General features: G+C 59.3%; 7 protein-coding genes across 7 annotated transcripts; 3 read left to right on the top strand and 4 right to left on the bottom strand.

Annotated features, from left to right (window-relative positions):
• Positions 1-1,863: 1,863 nt before the first annotated feature.
• THITE_2123509 (uncharacterized protein) lies at positions 1,864-2,692 on the bottom strand. Its single transcript, XM_003657594.1, has 2 exons — positions 2,307-2,692; positions 1,864-2,238 (listed from the first exon to the last, which is right to left on the bottom strand). Exons 1-2 carry the CDS (start codon positions 2,580-2,582, stop codon positions 1,933-1,935), a joined length of 582 nt encoding a protein of 193 aa, XP_003657642.1. The 5' UTR covers positions 2,583-2,692; the 3' UTR covers positions 1,864-1,932.
• Positions 2,693-5,646: 2,954 nt separating this feature from the next.
• THITE_116626 (uncharacterized protein) lies at positions 5,647-7,003 on the bottom strand (the record flags this gene model as incomplete). Its single annotated transcript, XM_003657595.1, has 5 exons — positions 5,647-5,765; positions 5,951-6,048; positions 6,192-6,217; positions 6,414-6,470; positions 6,725-7,003. The coding sequence occupies 5 exons, from the start codon at positions 7,001-7,003 to the stop codon at positions 5,647-5,649; spliced, it is 579 nt and encodes a 192-aa protein (XP_003657643.1).
• Positions 7,004-7,910: 907 nt separating this feature from the next.
• THITE_2147969 (uncharacterized protein) lies at positions 7,911-8,465 on the top strand (the record flags this gene model as incomplete). The annotated part of the gene is made up of 2 exons (XM_003657596.1): positions 7,911-8,034; positions 8,227-8,465. The coding sequence occupies 2 exons, from the start codon at positions 7,911-7,913 to the stop codon at positions 8,463-8,465; spliced, it is 363 nt and encodes a 120-aa protein (XP_003657644.1).
• Positions 8,466-8,915: 450 nt separating this feature from the next.
• On the bottom strand, positions 8,916-13,670 carry THITE_2123513 (uncharacterized protein). The gene is made up of 2 exons (XM_003657597.1): positions 13,163-13,670; positions 8,916-13,094 (listed from the first exon to the last, which is right to left on the bottom strand). Exons 1-2 carry the CDS (start codon positions 13,434-13,436, stop codon positions 9,067-9,069), a joined length of 4,302 nt encoding a protein of 1,433 aa, XP_003657645.1. The 5' UTR covers positions 13,437-13,670; the 3' UTR covers positions 8,916-9,066.
• Positions 13,671-13,812: 142 nt separating this feature from the next.
• Positions 13,813-15,472, top strand: THITE_2123514 (uncharacterized protein). Its single transcript, XM_003657598.1, has one exon. It carries the CDS (start codon positions 14,084-14,086, stop codon positions 15,323-15,325), a length of 1,242 nt encoding a protein of 413 aa, XP_003657646.1. The 5' UTR covers positions 13,813-14,083; the 3' UTR covers positions 15,326-15,472.
• On the bottom strand, positions 15,473-16,661 carry THITE_2123516 (40S ribosomal protein S23). Its single transcript, XM_003657599.1, has 6 exons — positions 16,436-16,661; positions 16,218-16,344; positions 16,081-16,156; positions 15,946-16,006; positions 15,740-15,850; positions 15,473-15,687 (listed from the first exon to the last, which is right to left on the bottom strand). The coding sequence occupies exons 2-6, from the start codon at positions 16,337-16,339 to the stop codon at positions 15,620-15,622; spliced, it is 438 nt and encodes a 145-aa protein (XP_003657647.1). The 5' UTR covers positions 16,340-16,344; positions 16,436-16,661; the 3' UTR covers positions 15,473-15,619.
• Position 16,662: 1 nt separating this feature from the next.
• Positions 16,663-17,881, top strand: THITE_2123518 (uncharacterized protein). The gene has a single exon (XM_003657600.1). The coding sequence runs from the start codon at positions 16,979-16,981 to the stop codon at positions 17,771-17,773; it is 795 nt and encodes a 264-aa protein (XP_003657648.1). The 5' UTR covers positions 16,663-16,978; the 3' UTR covers positions 17,774-17,881.
• Positions 17,882-18,400: the final 519 nt, after the last annotated feature.

Genomic DNA, 18,400 nt, shown 5'->3' on the forward strand with positions numbered 1-18,400 from the left:
CCGGCACAGAACCACCCTACTCTCCTTCTGCTTCAAGCCATCGGATAGACGAATGATGACATTCACACAGGCCGGGACATGCGAGACAGAACAGTTGGGATTGGCGGTACGGGACCTGAGCGGTGCGCCTCGCGCGTCTCGCCGCCAACGTCTTTCCCAAAGGATGAGAAAATGGCGGCGCCGTTCGCCCAGTTGGAAACCTCACCACCACGAGATGAAGCGTAGGTGGCCACGAGATGAAGCAAAGCGGCCGCCATTCATGGGCAACTCACAGCACACTAGGCGCCTACCAAACGACAACAAACCGGAAGATGGTGGACATGATTGCGTCGCTGTCTAGACTACGCCAAGAACCACGGGAAAGGCAAAGACAGACCAAGCAGAGCGAAGAGGCGCGCGTCGCCACGTTTCAATTCCCATAACCACAGTTTTGCTTTGCTTGCTTGCTTGCTCGCTTCATATCTTGGCATACAACAAACGCCGCGTCGCCGCCGGAGCCGGAGCCCAGAGCCGGGAAAGCCAGAGAAAGCAGGGGAGCAACCCAACACCCCACCCACACCACCTGTATCCAGCACACAACACACACACAGATACACACAAGACACCCAACAACCTTTCGACAAGACCGATAACAAGTTGCTGTAGTAACACCTGCCACCTGCCCAGAGCGAACCGAACCGACCTGACCAGACTGACTTTGGACACCCAACAAACCCCAGCAGCGCTTTGCACGCCTGCTCCCGAGTTCCCGAATGCTTTGCCAACCCGAGCCCGCCAGCCCCAAACAACAGAGACGCGGTGACGCATAAGAACCGATGAAGCTTCCCGACACCCCCAAGCAAGCCGAAATGCGCACGTTGCCCCCTTCCGCCGTACACCATATCCGCGATGCTGTGCCCAAGAAATCCAGACAGAGAAATAAGGGAGTAACAAAAAAATAAGGATATAGACGTGGAAGCAAGCCGTAGCCGCCCACCGTCAACCCATGATACAATGAAGCCAAATTGCGATGAAATGGACGAGGAAGCAAAACACCGCATATGAACCAACTCCTCAACCCAACCGCCGCCTGAACCGATCCGGAAATACCAGCTCACCGAGATTTCCCCCCAGCAACAAAAACCACACAATGTCTCCGCCAACCCACCCCCAGCACCAGATGTTTACCCATGTATCCCCCAAGAATATTGAGAATACCGCGGGTTCGCAACGTAAGAAAAAAGACCCCGCCACACCCCGCCAAAGTCGTTCTATATGTCGATATTCTTTTTCTTTGAAGTCGTGACCCCGTAAACCGTTAGGCTTTTGATCGCAATAATGGCCAAGTCGCCGCTTCCGCGATGTTGAGAGAGATGAGCGCAACCGAAACACCAAGATGTATGGTATCGAAAAGGGAAAAGCAAACCCGCAGAACTCCGCCGTGAGACACCGATGCAAAAAAAAGCTGACTTGTTGAGGATGCAAAACCGCCCGTGGAAACGCCCAAGTGGAGAAAAACCGCAGCTTTCATCTTCCGAGATCGAACACCGTGGCCGAAGGCAATTTTTTTTGGGTATCGGAATGAACAACGAAGAGGTATCGATTAGTCTTTCATCGCGCCGTCCGAAAATGTCGAGGATTTGCCGCTTCAAAAGGAGGAGACATTATGTCGATGGAGGGAAATCTTTGTACAGGTGGGTATCGCATGTAGGGGTTGCCAAGTCGAGGATCCAGTCGACCTTGAAACGTGGGTACTCTCGCCCTCGCCTGCCAGACGGAGGAAGAAAAGAAAAATCGATGCCTGCTACTTCGTAGGTGTCGGTGCCCGCCAAGATGAACAGCTGTAATGAGCGAATGTGCACAGGAATTTTACAATCCTGATTGCAACGACGACGGCGGCTTCAGGCTGGCTCAGTCTCGTCTGAACAGCGCAGAAGCGAGACGGGAGCCCCCTTACCACCGCCGGCCGACGGCTTGAGGCTGCATCCTGGAGGGCGACACCGACGGCGGCGGGCTCGACATGGAGACGCCGGTGGCAGGGTTGATGATTGGGATGGCGTTGCGGGCGCGCGTGGCAGAAGGTTGGTGGAGTTTCAAAGGCGACTGCTGGCTTTGGTACGCCGGCGGAATAAAGGACGGCGAGGACGAGTGGAACGAGAAGGTCGAGGCGACCTGAGTGGGCTGCTGGGTCGGCGAACCTTGCGGCGAATTACTAGCCAAGGATGACCGCTCGGACGACGAGCTGTGAATCGACACAAGCTGCAAGCCGACTGTCAGTCCAAATGCCAGCCAATGATAGCGGATCCGGGCTGAAGGCGGAGACTCACGTCGCTCTCGGTCAACAGTCCCGGACAGAACTCCATGTCATCCTCCAGGTCAAACGACCGGACAGCTTCGAACCGCGACCGGTACGCCGCGACGGTTGCCGACTCGGTCAACTCTTTCATGCTCCTGACACCCCGAAACTGCTTCTGCGGGTTCTGCGAGACCGATAACCTCGCCGCCCGGCGATTGCGGCCGCCATGGTGGCTGTGCGAGACAGCCGCAGCTGTCGAAGGTGTTGGGTGCTGCTGGTGAGCATTGAAGTGGTAATATGCCGACATTCTGATTGGTAAACCGAGAAGGCACTGCGTTGCAGATTCAAATTGTCCGTGGTGGAGGGCCGGGTCCGGTCGTTGAGAAGCGTTGGGACCTGCGTCGGTCTGGCGTGGCGCGGTTTTGAGCTCGAGGCGGTAAGCTTGGAAATCAAAACAAATGAAACCGGAGGCGGAATGTCAACGCTCGGCTCGCTGGCGCTGGCTGCCGAGTGGGAGCAAATAACCGTCAAGGTTGTCGTCGTTTGATGGTCGTTGTTTGGCGCCTTTGGGAGTGCGGAGAGCAATTTTGGGTGGTGGGATTTGGTGGGACGTGGGGATGGGCAGGTGAAGGTAAAGTACGGAAGTAACGAAGGGGGCGAGGAAAGGAGGGACAAAGTCGGAGCGGGCGACGGGTCGGACAGGATGAAATGGTGGTGGGGGGCGCGACTGCGCTCCTGTGGTAGGGCCCTGCCGCTAATGCGAGAGAGAGGCAGGACCCTGGCCACCCACCCTCTCTGCCATGCACTGGCCACTCTGCTTGCGGGCTGGGTGGCGAGTCGGCTTCGACGAGTGGAGCCCAAGGTTTCCGTGATTGGAGAGGCGATTCTGAACTAATCCGGAAACGCACTAGCGGTATTGAACCTGCTTGAGTCGTGTGCGCAGTAGTGCAATCTTAGCCTGGGTTCTTCACAGCGAGCTGCGCCGGAAACGGCCTGGAAGGCGCTGTCTCGTGCTGGTTGGAGCTGGAAGCTGCTGAGGCACTGCACTGCTTGCTCCACCCAGCCCCGGCCACAATCGTCACCCAACGTGGCCGGATTTGTTACGGTAGGATGACAAGTTCGCATTGTTGAGACCCAGGTCGGGCCAAACATGGCTGGCCATGAACTTTGGACGGAGTACCTCACGATGCATCTGACTCGAAGCAGCACCTCTTCCTGGCCCCGGTCCCGAATCCCAGGCCTCGGGGTCTTGTCCAGCACTACCACAGGAAGCCTTTGTTTACGTTATCCACAGCGGCGGCGCCCGGTTCCGCGTCCTGAATTCCGGCTTTTGTGCACCAGAGTAGCTAGGTAGCTATAGCATCCACCGTGTTGTGTGGAGGGCGATGGACCTCTGCCCGCGAAGATGAATCGTTGTGTAAACACAGTCAGTAGCGTTCCACGGGCGGCAGCATACATACTGCAAAGTAGTCCAAGCGCCATGGAAGCTTTGAAACCGACGCCCCACGGCCAATCGGATGGGACCAACCCCATGGGTTCACCTGCGGACTTGCTGAACGGCGGTTCGAGACGCACGCTCATGACACCCGAGTGGCTCGCAGAAACCCGATCTATCGGCGCAGTAGTTAACTCTTGCGAAAGGGGCTGCCGTCGGGCATGCTTTCGAGCGGCGGTTCTTTGACGGGAAAGCATCCGCAGTTCCCGAGACCACCGATCCGGACCCAACCGCCCGCCATCAAAGGGAGCCGGATGACGGAACTCGCCACCAGCTATTTGTGTACACGTACGGATTGCCGCCATAGTTTAACAGGTGGCTATCTTGCTTCCTGCCCGAGACAACATATGCACCATCCTGCGATTGGATTTGAGTTCTCTTCCCAAGCAAGGGTGAAATTGGGGTTCCCCTGAACGGCCTGCCTCCTGCTGACCTCGGCATGCAGGTCAGAAGCGTCTCATTAACATGACGCCTGGCTGAGAGGTTCCATTGGCTTGTTCCATCAGCCGCCGATGCGCTTACCAGCCACGCATGATGACGGATAATTCATCTGCACTTGATAAACGCCGTTCGTCGTGTGCAATAACAGCCTGCCAGACGCCGTACTATCGAGTAACCCTCAGATGAGGGGGCCGCCTGGCCCGCCTGCCCGGCCCGCCTTGGTCGTGAGAACTTGTCGTCGTGAAGAGAGCAGCACATAGACATCCACTTGTGTTCCGTACAGCGACATGAATTGAGACAAGCAGTCCCCAAGTTGAGTTTCTGGGCATAGCTGGAGGGATTCGGAGTAACTATCATCTCATCGATTTATTCGTACGCTTGGTACTTCCACCGCCAGGCTGCCAAACCGGCAGAAGAAACGAAGAACGTGGTCCGAGTATCTTCGTTCAACTCGCGCCAAGGTAAGCTCCTCAGCGGTTCAGGAGTTAACTGTCTGAATGTCGTCCAGGCTGCAGTCAAGCAACTGTACCGCATGTATCGGCAAGAAACCCCACTCTCCCGAGACAAATACCTACTGCAGTACCCTCGGCGGATCTCAGTCGCCGTCAGTTCAGCGGTCAGTCCATTTATGGAGTCACATTCTCCCATTTCCCCCCGGCTGCTTCCCCCCCGGCTGCGGCTCAAGCTGTCTCGCCTTGGTGACGCATTCCCAGTCTCCTCTCGACCCGAGTCAGCTATTCTCGCCTATCATGAGTGAACCAGAGCAGGCGAGAGAAGTAAATCAAATGGTTGTTCCAACACAACGGAATCCAAGACCCCTCAGATTCGCTGTCTTCGTGCCTGAAGCGGAGCAGGCAACCTACTGGTCGAACTAATGTACCTTATTTTTAGGTTCTCCTGCAGGCCAGGGGATTGGACCAATTTTGAGGGCGGAAGCCCCCTCCTTTCCCTGGCCCAGTGCTCCAAGGCTGAGAAGAAGAGGGGAGGGGTCTAGACGGCCGGAGAGGGGTTGAAACCCAAACGCCCGCACGCCTTGCCTCAAGCGCTGGTGTTTCGATCGGCGGAGACACCGCCTAGCCTCTCCCACTCTGACCTGCAGCGGTCACTCCCAAGGTATCACCGTAGGTAGGTCCAAAACAATGCGTGCCGTGGGCAGTCTCACGTCAATGCAGCTCTCGACAAAACGAGCAAGACGATCAGAGAGCGGCGCACCACACCTTTGGTTGTCCCAAGGCCGTCATTCGCTGGTTCCCAGCCTGCGGCATCGGGGAGCGAAGGCGGTAGTTACAACCACAATGCATTGTCCAATCCACGGCAGGGCTGCGATCCCCTGCATCCCATCTCCAAGCTCCTGCGCCGCCGCAGCACTTTTCGTGAGCCCTATGTGAGTACTGCGCAGGCCGGGAGAGCACGTGGAAGCCGCCAGCTTCTGCTGTCAAGGACTGCTGGTTGCATGACTCCGGCATTCCCGTGAGAAGGCGAACGCCGAGTCCATGGAGTCATTGAGCGGGTCATCGTGAGTGGTTTTCTCCTCGGCAGTGCGCTCACTAACATCTGCAGTGCGGCGTCAGTCGGCACTGTGCACCAAGCAGATCTCCTGCGGTCACGGACCAGGTTCTGGGTTGAACATCGGGCCAATAACGGGGGGATTTCTGGGAGGGTCACACTGCCACACACCGCTCTTTTCCGGTGTGTCGGGGCCACTCATCTCGGGCAGGCAGCAAACCAGGCTAACATACGGCTGTGTGCCCGGTGGATAAGCTCGTGAGGGGCGCCTGCCTGATCAGCCAGCCGCGCCACTCCGATGCTTTCCAAGATCTTCCCCAGATGGCCGCGCCTGAATGATGCATCACGGACAGGAATCATCAGGTACGGAGGTACTCCGTGCGTCGTGCAGTCATCACGGCAAGCGGGGCAGAAAAAAAGCGACAAGGCGGTGCGGCTTGCAAGCAGCTAAACCAAAGCAGCTAACTTCCTTACCTAAATTGGTTCAGCGCAGCCGTGAACTGCCAGCCGTTGTTCACTGCAACCTCCCTGCCTTGGAATGCATGGAAAGTGGGCTGGCTGTTTCTGCCTCACGTTCTGCCCAATGCAACAAGCTCAACGTCGCCCGGGAATGGAGGAAGTTATAGACGCGCAACCGCAACCGAGGGACGGACCATCATGAGACACTCAGTTCATGACGGCTAGCAAGAGACTCACAGCAGTGGGGCCCGTTAGTTTTCGAACAGCCTTCGGAGCACGATCTGTGGTTATGAACTGCATCCGGTGCTTCAACACCGAGTTGGGAGAGCAACTCAACAGTTTGTCTCTCAAAGGAAACCCCTTCTGAACACCTCTGCGTAGCCTTCTCCCGAGGTCGCCTCTTGCCACCTAATCATACCTACACTCCGATTTCAAAACCACCCCTGAAAGCCCGCCCGTAACGAAACAGCAGCCCCCCCTTGTGCCAAGCTCGACGCCGACCCCTGATCTTCGGCCGAGTCATGGGCATCCGGCATCAGCTGACAGACCTCATCAGGACCCTCGACCGGGTCGCTCGACACGAGCAAACTCGGGCTGGCCTCGGTTTCGGGTCGAGAATCTGTTGGGCCGCAGAGGAGGTATCCGAAGCCACCGGAAACAGGCGGCCGGCCCGCCGGCGGGCGGCGGCGCCTGTCGGCCCACCTTGGCCGTGACCAGCCTGCACCGGACTGGCCCGGCCACGTCGGGGCCCGACGTCTTACGACAACCGGCCCCGGCTTTGTCGCGTCTTCCAAGCTTGGAGGCCGAGCCGGTGTTTTGAGGTTCATTTGTTCCGTTTAGTGATTTGACTACCTCGGCTCGGTTGTTGGAGGTTGGCGTCTCTCGTGCGTATCCGTTCCTTCACTTCTTTCTTCCCTCAAGTGCAGGTCCTCTGGTGAGTGGTGCCCAAAACGGCGACGCTGCGTCGCCATAAACATTGCATGCTCACGGCGACGGGTTTAATTACCCCCTTCTGGTGTACTATGTGCGGAAGAAGAGTCACGGGCAAAGGAGAGCAGGTAAGGTAGGTAGCGATGGCCTGTCTGTCTTAGCCTGCTACCCGGGACCAATGCCCCGCCGTCGGGGTTCATGAGAGCGGTAGGTTGTGTTATTGCACTCAAAACATCCCTCGTTAGGTGCGAACGCCAATTTGCAGCGGGCGTTGAATAAAGACACGACCGCTCAGGTGTAGGTCGAGTTCGGTAGCCCTGTGGCGGGAGAACGCAGATAAGGGATTCGGCGCGGCAACCAGAACAACTTCAAACCAGTGCCACATCAATCTCCTCAAGACAACCGTTAGCGGCGAACGGGCCTCAGGCACTCTTATTCCGTACACTACACAGTAATGACGAGCAGTGGAGCCGACCTTCTCGTGATTCGTGGTTGCAGTGTGCGATGAGAGCCCTCAGAAGGCGGCGGTGGTCTGGAGGTGGTTAATGACATCATCGCTTTCGGGCCATCCACAGCGCCCCTCCAAGACACTCTATAGGAAACCAAAGTTAACTACCGTAACCTACCACTCCGGGCACCAGCTCAACTACAAGCCGTTGCGCGCTGAGTTGAAGTCTTCCTCATTTTGGTTTCTCCCAGCTGAGTCTTGGAAAAGAACCACCACCGGCCCACGACAAATCGAGCCCATCACGCATCACTTACACTCTTCAACTTGACGAGTTCCATCGCCAACAGCCCTCGAACATGTCCGCCCGCGCCCTTCTCACCAGCACCGCCGGCCGGGCTTTGCGTCCCGCCGCTATCACCGCTCCCGCCCGACGAACCCTGAGCCAAACGCGGTTCTTCGGCCTCAAGGAATCCTCACCTCGTGCGTAACCCCCCCTATCCCCCCCAATATATCTTGCACGCAACCATATGCCGCCCTCCCAAACCTCACCCAATCCCATCTTCCTTCAGCCCCCTTATACCTCTCCCCCTTCCCCCGCCATACCTCCCAACCAGCCCAACTCACAAACTCACAACTAACCCCCCCCTTTTTTCTTCCCCGGGCGACAAACAGAGGACCAGGACGCGGAGGATGTCGAGTTCCACAAGCAGGACTCGCTCGCGAAGCAGAAGAAGGGCCAGGGCCACTGGAAGCCCGAGCTGGCGTCGGTCAGCGAGGAGAGCGTCAAGGCGGACCGGCTGGGCGGCCCGCAGGACTCGAGCGCCGAGGCCATGCGGCGGCTGCAGGAGCAGACCAAGGGGCGCGCCGAGGAGACGAGCAAGAACCGGACCAGCATGGGGGACGGTTTGTGAATGGGGATAATAGGGATTAAAAGTGGTGGAGGGGGTGGATGGATGGATAGGACACTCTGGGACGTCAGGAGCGGAGGGATGGGGAAGTGGGAGGGGAGAGTAGCAGAGGGGAGTGTGTGAATAAGGTTGACTGTGTGGGTTGCTGCTGGGCTGCGGGAGGAGTCTAGTTTTGAGTGATGGGGAGAGATGAGGGAAAAGAATCGTACATACATACCTGGTACACATGACATGGGAAGGACATCCAAGGGGCTGAGAAGGCAGGGCGGGGTTGTGTCTTGCGATGCATTGAGAATGGACATCACTAAACTGATGGACGAAGACCTGTCATTTGCTAATCATCGCCGCCTTCTGAAACCTCAAAACTCGTCAATTTAGTTGGCAGCATCAGTCAAGCCGCAACGTCCTTGCATCAAAACTCAACCCCATCCCAGCCGCGTCTCAACAGTGCATTAAGTAGCAAGCCCGTCGACACCGGCCAAAACCAATTTATCTCGCCCACGGCCAATGGTAACTGTTCCCCAACAACAAAACAACAACACCACCATCCATCCATCCATCCATCCGACGTCGGATCGCTCACTCACCCACTTCACACACCCCTTCACCGTCTTCGTCCCCTTCCTCTTCCCCTTCCCCTTCCCCGTCCCCTCGCGCCCCCGCGCGCCCCACCACCCCCTCGAATCGCCGTCGTCCCCCTGCCCCTGCCCGCTGCTGAACTTACCCTCCCGATACGGGCGGGGATGTCCTCATCGTCATCGTCATCATCATCATCCGAGCCAGAACCGCTCGCCTGACCCGCAAACTCGTCGTCCCCCGGCTGCCCCGCCTCACTCTCGCCAGTCTCGTCCGCCCCGTCGTCTTCCGAGCCATAACCCCCGTATTCTTCCTCCTCCTCGTCCGCGTCCAGGAGCCTAACGATGGTCGGACCGGAGGGGACACGCGGCGGCTCGGGCTCGGGCTCGGGCTCGGGCTCCGGCTGGGCAGGCGAGGATGGTTCGGGCAGCGGCGGAGAAGCGGCGGGAGGAGATGGCGAGGCGGGAGGCGCTTCCGCTGCGACGGGAGCAGGCGCCGGCGAAGGACGCAGGGACGGAGACGGCGATGGGCTTGACGCCTCGTCCGAGACGGCCTCTTCCTCCGCGGCGGGGTCGAAGTCCTTGTCTGCGCTGTCCGGAGCGTCGCGAGGAGGGGAAGTGCGTCTTCCGCCCCTGCCCCTGGCCGCGCCCCTGCCTCTGCTGCCGCCGCTGCCGGCGGTTCCCTTATCAGCAGCGGCTGGCTCTCGAGGCGGCGGGGAGACCTCCTCGGAAGGATTAGGGCCAGCTTCGCTCTCTCTTGTACTGTCTCGCACGGGAGTGGCGGACTTTGCTGGGCCGGAACTCTTGCGCTGACCGATCTTGAACTTCTTGCCCTCAAGCTTCATCCTGTCTGCCATGGATAACAAGGACCGTGACGGAAGTTCAACGGCCACCTCCACCCTTTTCCGTTGGGGTTGCGTCCCCAGCGGGGCGCTCTTCGGCGGACGGCTTCGTCTTCTTGGGCTGGCGGGCACAGTGGGCTCCGAGCTGATGAGCTCTCCTTCATCATCGAAGCCCTCCAGCTGCTGGGCGAGCTGAGCGTCAAGTTCTGCAGCAGAAGCGTCGTCTTCATTTTCGGGTCCGGTGCTGAGCGAAGCACGAGCTCGGGCAGGCCGTCCACGCCGCTTCTCCGTCTTCTCCGGCTTCTCAGCCGGTGCAGGATTAGGAGCTGCGCTTTGCGCAGCCAGGACATCCGATTTCCGCGGACGGCCGCGCTTCTTCCCGCTCGCAGCTGGCGTTGCCTGCGCACTGGGTCCTTGGGCGGGTGTGCTTCTGCCGGTTATTGCCATGATGGCAGCCGAAGCCAGATCCAAGGGGTCTTTATTCGCGTCGCCTGGGTTGTACTGCGTAATGCCTTCAGGGGGTCTCAGCGACCGAGGGATCACAATGTCGTTGAACTCTTCCTCGCCGTTATCCTCTTCGAGGTACGAAGCTTTAGGTCGCGCGTGTCGGAGGGCTGGGCGGTTTGGAGAATAAGCGCGAGGCTCCGAAGCAGCGCCGTCCGGCTCCTCCGATTCAGGTGCTGGTTGCTGAATGGCTTCCGCTGGCGACGTGGCCTGACCGGCATCAACCGCGGCGGCATCAACCGCGGGCGCATCAACCATTGTCACGTCCCCTCCAAACAGGGCCGGGTCCATGTTACTCAAGGCCACTTCCTGGGGATCATGTTGAGGCGGCTCGTGGTCGAGCTTGGGTTTCTTCCTGTGGTGAGAGCGCGAGATCCGGAAGTCCGGGTCGTTATCCTCTTCCTGCCGGGCCCGTCTCTTAGCGATCCGAAGCTGCTTTTTGAGGTATTCCGACATCTCGGGCTCGTCGTCAACCGCCGCCGCCATGGTGTCCGCCGAGGGCATCTGGTAGGGGTCGAACAGAATCCTGTCATCGCTGTCATCCTGCTCGTAGTAGCCCATGCCGAGCATACCCTCACGGCCAAGGATTGAAGGGTCTGGATATGGGGACTGATCCTGGCCCATTGTCACGGACATATCAGCTACCTCCGCGACATCTGCATGTTCGCCATTCGGCTGTTGGCCATCAGGAACGCCTGTCGGCGGAGCGCCCTCCGCCATGGGCGCTGTTCCAGGTACGCCGTCCTCAACGTGAGCGGCCTGCTGCATCGCGGCATCCATGCTCTCGGCCAGCGCGCTGTCAGGCAAGGCCGGGACCTGGTTGGCCAGTTCCGCCTGTTTTGCCTTCTCCGCCTCGGCCGCCTGTTGCAAGCGCTGCATGCGTTTGCTGGACAGGCTTCTGCTTGCATCACCAACGCTCCTCAGCCATGACAGGTTGTGGACCCGGAAGTCGACGAGGCTCTCGACGCTTCGGTCATCTGCGATCCGGCGGGTGTCGTGTCCGAGCGTGGTGGTCTTAGGGATGTAGGGGTCGCCGTTCCCGGCCCGACGGCACGCGGCGCAGTTGCAGATCTTGAGGCATTTGGGGCACTGCCAGTTCTCGTTCTGCATCACCGTTTGAGGCATAAGGTCGAACGCCCGGTAGAGCACGCCGTAGCAGTACGCATCCGGGCAGCTGGAGCAGAAGGCCAGCTTGTATACGTACTCTTTGTGCTGGCAAACGTGGCAGCGGTAGACGTCACCCTTCTTCACCCGCCTCTTCTTTTTCTTTTTCACTGGCCGGCCGTTGTCGTCCACCTCAATTTCCGACTCCTCCGGCTCCGAAGGCTCCTTGATTTGGTTTAAGTCCTTCCACGGCCGCTTGCGGAGCTGCTCCTGGCAAACCTGGGCAATTGACTTCTTGCCGGACATCCTCCTGGCCAACTCCAAGGGGAGCGGCGAGCTCTCGAAGCTGATGTAGCCGTCGTTTTTGATGATCAACGCTCGCCAGGCTTCGTAGCGGTCCACCAAATAGGACCAGCGCCACTGCTCGCACCAGCTGAGGTTGGAGACGCAGAAACACGACCGACCCATGGCGTAGCACTCCATACAGATGTCGTAGGTGTCCTCGTCGCCGTTGACCAGCTGGCGTATGCAATGCTTGCAGGTCAAGAAGCGGTTGAAGATGTTCGCCCGGCAGTAGGAGCAGGTAATGTTGGAGTCGAACTCGATGTATTCGACGTCTTTCTCCTTGGTCGCAAACATCTCATCAACGAGCACCTCGGTATACAGGCGGAAGAGCGCCTTGAAATCTGCCGCCATCTGCTTCATCCTCGTGGAGCTCTTGATCAAGTCTTGGCCGAAGCCCAGCAGGCCAATGTCGGCCGTCCTCTCCATGTCCAACATCTCCTTGTAGTACTTTTCGAGCGTGTAGAAGATGATGGCCTTGTTCTTGTACTGCTCGTCACGGCAGACGAGTCGAGCCTTGGGAAGCGCCTCGTGCAGGGCCAGCTGCAAAGTCTCCACGGTAGTTCTGTTCCACGCAACCTTGACGGTTCTGGTTCCGCGATTCCAGACTTGGTGGGGAGCCAGAGGGGGCACGAGAATGAAGTCTCCAACCTTCTGTTCCACGATGTAGACCGGGAAGGTCGCCTTCTTCCATGCGTTGATCTGGGCAAAGTGCTTCTCGATTTCTATGTCGTGGCCCAACATGGACAGAAAGTACTCTCTCACCAAGTGGCGGTCTTTCGTCTCGGTCATGAACCATATCGAGCTCCCCGGCTTTTCCCCGTTTTCGTCGCCAGAAGCGTCGACCATGATATTCTGACCCAAGCTGGCGCACATTTCGCGGTGCGCTGGAGTGTAGGTGCCCTCGTGGCCGATGTAGCACATGAGGTTCTGGGCGCGCATTTCTTCGGGCAGGCTGCTCATCAGATCGCCGGCCGGGGCGACTGATCGGCCTTCCTGGAAGATGTCCACGTCATCACTGCGCCCTTTCCTTGAGCGCTCGTCGACGTTTTCATTCAAGTAGAACAGGTTCGGCGGAATCACTTTGCGCAGGTAGTCGTGCCACTCGGGCGGGCAGTCCATGTCTTTGAGGTAGAGTCGCTGTCGGCGCTCATCGCGAAAGTTGGTCGGGGTCCACTGGTTTGTTAGAGTCTTCATGGAGCGCAGGTAGTGGCCGATCGTCATGGGCATGTCAGTCTGCCCGCCAAGGTCGCGGACGTTTTCCGCTGTGACGTGCCTGGTTAGTGGGCAAGCAGAGGGACAAGCAGAGGAGGCAGAGTGGATGGGGACCAACGCTTCTTGTTGTAGGTAGCCTCGAGCCATTCTACGCCGAAGAGCGACTTGGGCAGCCGATCGTTCCATTTCTCGATGACCAGCGGCTTGCCGCCATGAACGACATGAAGGAACACCAGCTTCTCGAATTCTTGAGGGCCGATGTTGCGGATCTGGGCTGCAGAGATGCGCAAGACCCAGTGGAAGTTCGGGGTCCTCTCGACGAGCGCATGCAAGTCGAGATCGGGCGGGATCGGGTCGAATTTCGCCTGGGGATGCTGAGCAACAGGAGGCATCGCGACGACCAGTGCGAGGCGCGAAAGCCTCGACGAATTTCAATGGCGCAGAAATTCAATGGCGCAGACACACCGAATGACACCTTCTGGATCGGAGGCACCAGCTACATGACACCGGGGTGCGCGCGATGCAACACGTGGCGCGGTCCGGCGATGGCGCAAGATGGAGTTGTCGCGGGAATCGCGATGGATGGCTGCAGAACCGCGTCTGGAGGATGGATACCTTGACTATCGCCGAGTGGGATTGGCGATTGAAAGACAGCCGAGAGCTTGTGCAGTGGTGGGGCATGCCTGACTGACCAATCATAAATGCTGTGGCTGCTAGCTTGTTCCGGACAGCTTCGCTGTGGCGCTCAAATTTATTGAGGCGGCTCAGCCGCAGAACATGCAAGGAATGCGAGACAGATTCAAAGTCTAGATTTGAGCAACTGAGCTTTTCTGAACATTAGAAGATGGGACAAGTATGAGTTGTTGATCGTCTTTTCAGGCCGGAAGACGTTCATTGCTATGAGTCGAAATTTGGAAAAGTGACCCTGGTGACCGAGGTGGGTGGCTGCACCGGTGCAGCCGGTAATTTATCGTACCTTATTGCTTGAAGAAGAACTCGCTGCTAAAGTTCTCAAGTAGTTCAAGAAGCTGAGGGTGCGATGTCCGGCTGCCGAGTGCTCCCCCGGCTGCCGCTTCGGCGCGCCTTTTCCCACACGGCCAAACACAGCAAGCCATGGCTGCCGACTGGAGCATACCAGAGCCTCTCGAGTCCCCGCGGGCGAGCTCTTGAGACTTACACACGCCCCTCAGCCTCCGTCCGCTCCCTCGTTGCCTACCACGCAACCACCAAGCTTCAGCTTCTCTCAACAGCCACCGACCCCAACACCTCCACCTCCGCCTTGCCGGCCCCTGCTCCCTACACCCCTCCGCAGACCGGCCTGCTCTCCCGCCTCCCGCGCTCGTGGGTGCCCTACGCCGAGCTGATCCGCCTCGACAAGCCGGCGGGCTCCTACTACCTCTTCTTCCCGTGCGTCTTCTCGACGCTGCTGGCCGCGCCGCTCGCGAGCCCCGTGGCGGCGCCGGCGGCCGTGCTCGGCACGTCCCTCCTCTTCCTGGCGGGCGCCGTCGTCATGCGCGGCGCCGGCTGCACCATCAACGACCTGTGGGACCGCAACCTGGACCCGCACGTGGCGCGCACGCGGCTGCGGCCGATCGCGCGGGGCGCCGTGACCCCCCGGAACGGCGTCGTCTTCGCCGGCGCCCAGCTGCTCGTCGGCCTGGCCGTGCTGCTGCAGTTCCCGCCCGCCTGCTTCTTCTACGCGACGCCGAGCCTGCTGCTCGTCGCGATCTACCCGCTGGCGAAGCGCGTGACCTACTACCCGCAGTTCGTGCTGGGGCTGACCTTCTCGTGGGGCGCCATCATGGGCTTCCCCGCGCTCGGCGTGGATCTGCTGGCCAACGGAGCGGCGCTGGCGGCGGCCGGGCTGCTGTACTCGTCCAACGTGGCATGGACGGTGCTGTACGATATGATCTATGCGCACATGGACATCAAGGACGATGCCAAGGCGGGCATCAAGAGCATTGCGCTGAAGCACGACAAGGAGACGAAGCAGGTTCTCACGGGGCTGGCGCTCGCACAGGTGGCGCTGCTGGCTGGGGCGGGCATTGCGGCCGGAGCCGGGCCGGCCTTCTTCATCGGCAGTTGCGGAGGCGCCCTCGCCACGCTGGGCATCATGATCAAGAGGGTCAACCTGAAGAGCGTGAAGGACTGTTGGTGGTGGTTTGTCAACGGGTGCTGGATCACAGGAGGCGTCATCAGCCTGGGGCTGGCGGCTGACTACGTCGTACGCTATGTCGAGCGAGACGAGCGAGACGAGCCAGATGGCGAGGCGTCAACGTGATGCATTGGGCTCGTCTGTTGGGGGGCGTGTATGTATGATAGATGCCTGTACCATACTGTGCAAACGCTTCGTATAGACCCAGCTCCAGGGCTCGATGCTGAACGACAACCATCATCACATGACGCCTTTCCCAAACATGAACGGTTTGCTGTTTCGGCTTGATGATCTCGTAATTTTTCAGACCATGTCTACCGCAAGTGCCCAGATTCCCCGACCTGGTGATGGAATGCCGATGTAAAAAAAGCCTCGCAGACTCCGCATGCCAAACCGTGCCATTTTCCGTGCGCCGCGTATTTATGATCTCGGCTTCTCCTTCTTCTCCTTCCAGAGAGCGAGCAAACCGACGCCAGAGACCTTGACAACTGGGCGGAGTCAGCAGCCGTTGGAGCCGGCAGGCACACAAAAGAGACCTACCCTTGAAGCGCACACCCGGAATATCACCCTTCGCCTTGCCCTTGCGACCGAAACCAGCGAGGAGCACCTCGTCGTTCTCGTCGACGAAGTTCAAGCAACCATCGTTGGGAACTGCAACAAATCATCAGCCCCAATTCATATTACATCCAAACGACCCAAGATTTCGATTCCTTGGTCCTCTCGTCGATGGGTAGGGGTTGTCGTACCGAAAGCAGTGACCTTCTTGCCGTTCTTGATGAGCTGAACCCTCACACACTTCCGAATAGCCTGCAGCACCGCCGATTAGCCGCCACGTCGCGCAGAGATTCGAAATGGAGAATCGTCATGGGGTGTAGACGTACGGAGTTGGGCTGCTTGGCTTCGACGCCGACCTTCTCAAGGACGATGCCCTTGGCGTGGGACGAGCCACCGAACGGGCTATCCTCGCGTTAGCTGCCTTCCGTGATCGATTGAAACGTCGTCTCCGGTTGCTGCGCACCTGGACTTGTAAGCAGTGCCGAGGGCACGCTTCTTGTAAGACAAATCGGCCCACCGCTGCTCGCGGCGGTTGTTGCGCAGCTTGCGGGCCGCGTTGAGGCCACGGGGCTTTCCACCAGACATGTTTGCTGCGGGAAGCACACTGTTAGAGAGAATGGCTCCAAAAGGCGTCCACGGAAAATTCAATGGCGATGGTCGCCGGACAGAGGGGTGACATACCGATTTGTCAATGATCGCAGACTCGGGCGTCCAGTTCGTGATGCGGGAACGTCGCTTCGCGGAGACCGATTTTTTTGGCAGTCAGCCGAGTTTCGTTGTAGGGCGAGAAAACCCTAGCCTCTCGATTGGGCAAAACATCCCGCGAAGACCCACCATTGTGGCTGAAAGGGACAAGGGCTTGGTCCGTGCACAACCAGGCTTACGGAGAACAGCATAACGTTATGCAACCCCTTCATTTGCATGTAGCCCTTTCAGTTGCATACCCATTCGTTAAGTACGAGTTAACCCGACTCTCACACCTCACTTCACAAGCGGCACTCGCTCAAACCAACCTCGTCGATCGCAACCCTCAGCTGCACTCCCTCCACTTACCAAAATGTAACCGCCATGTCTCACCTCCTAAAAGGCAAAGCATCATCCCGCGACCCGCCACCGAGCCTACCCCAACGTCCCACCTCACGCTCCGCCTCCCATGCCTCTCTCCCGGGCGCCTTGCCGGGGTCCGCACCCCAACCCTCCACCAGCGCACTCACCTCCCCAACCATGCGCACCACTCCCACGGTAGGCGGAGCAGGAGCAGGAACAGGAGCAGGCGCAGTAGGAGGAGGAGGAGGCGGCGGCAGCCTAACCGTCCCCATGCCGCTGACCATGCCGGCGACGCTGCCCTCCTCCCTTCCGCGGCGGGAATCGACGCGCGCGACGGACCGCACCGACGCGCTGTGGGCCGAGATGCAGGCGACGCTCGAGGCGGTCGAGCTGTCCAGCTCCGAGCGCCCCGGGGGCGCGGCGCGCGTGTTCGGCCCGGACCACGAGCGCAAGCTGGAGCAGCTGCGGGCGGCCCAGATCGCGCTCGCGCAGGCGTGGGCGCGGAGCGAGGCGGATGAGGCGATCGAGACTACCGCTGCTGCTGGCGGTGGGCTGGGAGTTGCCGGTGGGGGGGCTGGGGAGTTGCCGGTGTCGGAAGGGAGGAGCGTGGCGACGGATGCGGGAGGGGCGGGGGCCGGGGCGAGGAGTACGATGGGCACAGGCAGCGCTGCTGCTGCTGCTGCTGCTGCCGCTGCCGCTGCTGCTAGGCCGAGTAGTAGTGGAGTTGGGATGGGCGGTGGGCAGCAGGAGAGGCTGGGGGCAGAAACGGAGGAGGAGACCGAGGTGGATATCTTGCTGGCGAGGAAGCGGCGGGAGGCGAATGACCGGTATTTTCAGCAGGTCAGTCAGGGGGTCCTAGATGTGGTTGCGAAGTTGGAGGACGTGGCCGTCGCCATGCGGGCGGTTGAGCAGGAGAGCAAGGAACTTTGGGGAGAGGAGCATGAGAGTGCTCCTGGGAGCGCAAAGGCGTAGGTCAACTAACGCAGCTCGGTTTTGGAGGTTGCAGAGTACATGGGGGTCTAGCATTGCTATGGCGTTTCGGGAAACAAGGGATGCATAGAAACTTGTTAATCAGACTGCCTCATTCGCAGGAGATCGTCAGGAATATTTCTTTTTGGAAAGATCGAAGAGGAAAGAAGAGGCACTTGAACCACAGCGCTGAGCCCACCAAACTGCTGGGGAGGCATCATGAGCCGGCACGGTCAGCCAGGGACGCGGCTTCTCGGATACCTCACACAATCCCCCCTGGCACAGCCAGTCGCCATCTGTCCTACTGTGGAATCTGTTCTACGGCTGCCATGCGGCGTACCGAGGCTCTCCCGGACACGCCAATTCGAGTCGCCGCTCAAAGCTCTGCACAAGATGGAGCTTGCACACCCCGACGCGCTGTGGGTCGCCCAGGCCAGGGCCCCCGCTTGCAAGGCATTCATCCGGTTTGCCGCTCGGCTATCTTGTGATTCGCAGCATTCCCGATGTCCGGAGTAACTACACTCAACTCCCAAGGAAAGCTGCCTCAACGGCCGGAAGCGCCATGCGTGGGAGGGTTGAGTGGCGCAAGCTCCATTGACGAATTCGGAAGCCGTGATGTGAGGAGGAAGG

Source organism: Thermothielavioides terrestris, chromosome 6 (assembly GCF_000226115.1).
Source record: "Thermothielavioides terrestris NRRL 8126 chromosome 6, complete sequence".
In the NCBI taxonomy this organism is placed as follows: Eukaryota; Fungi; Ascomycota; class Sordariomycetes; order Sordariales; family Chaetomiaceae; genus Thermothielavioides; species Thermothielavioides terrestris.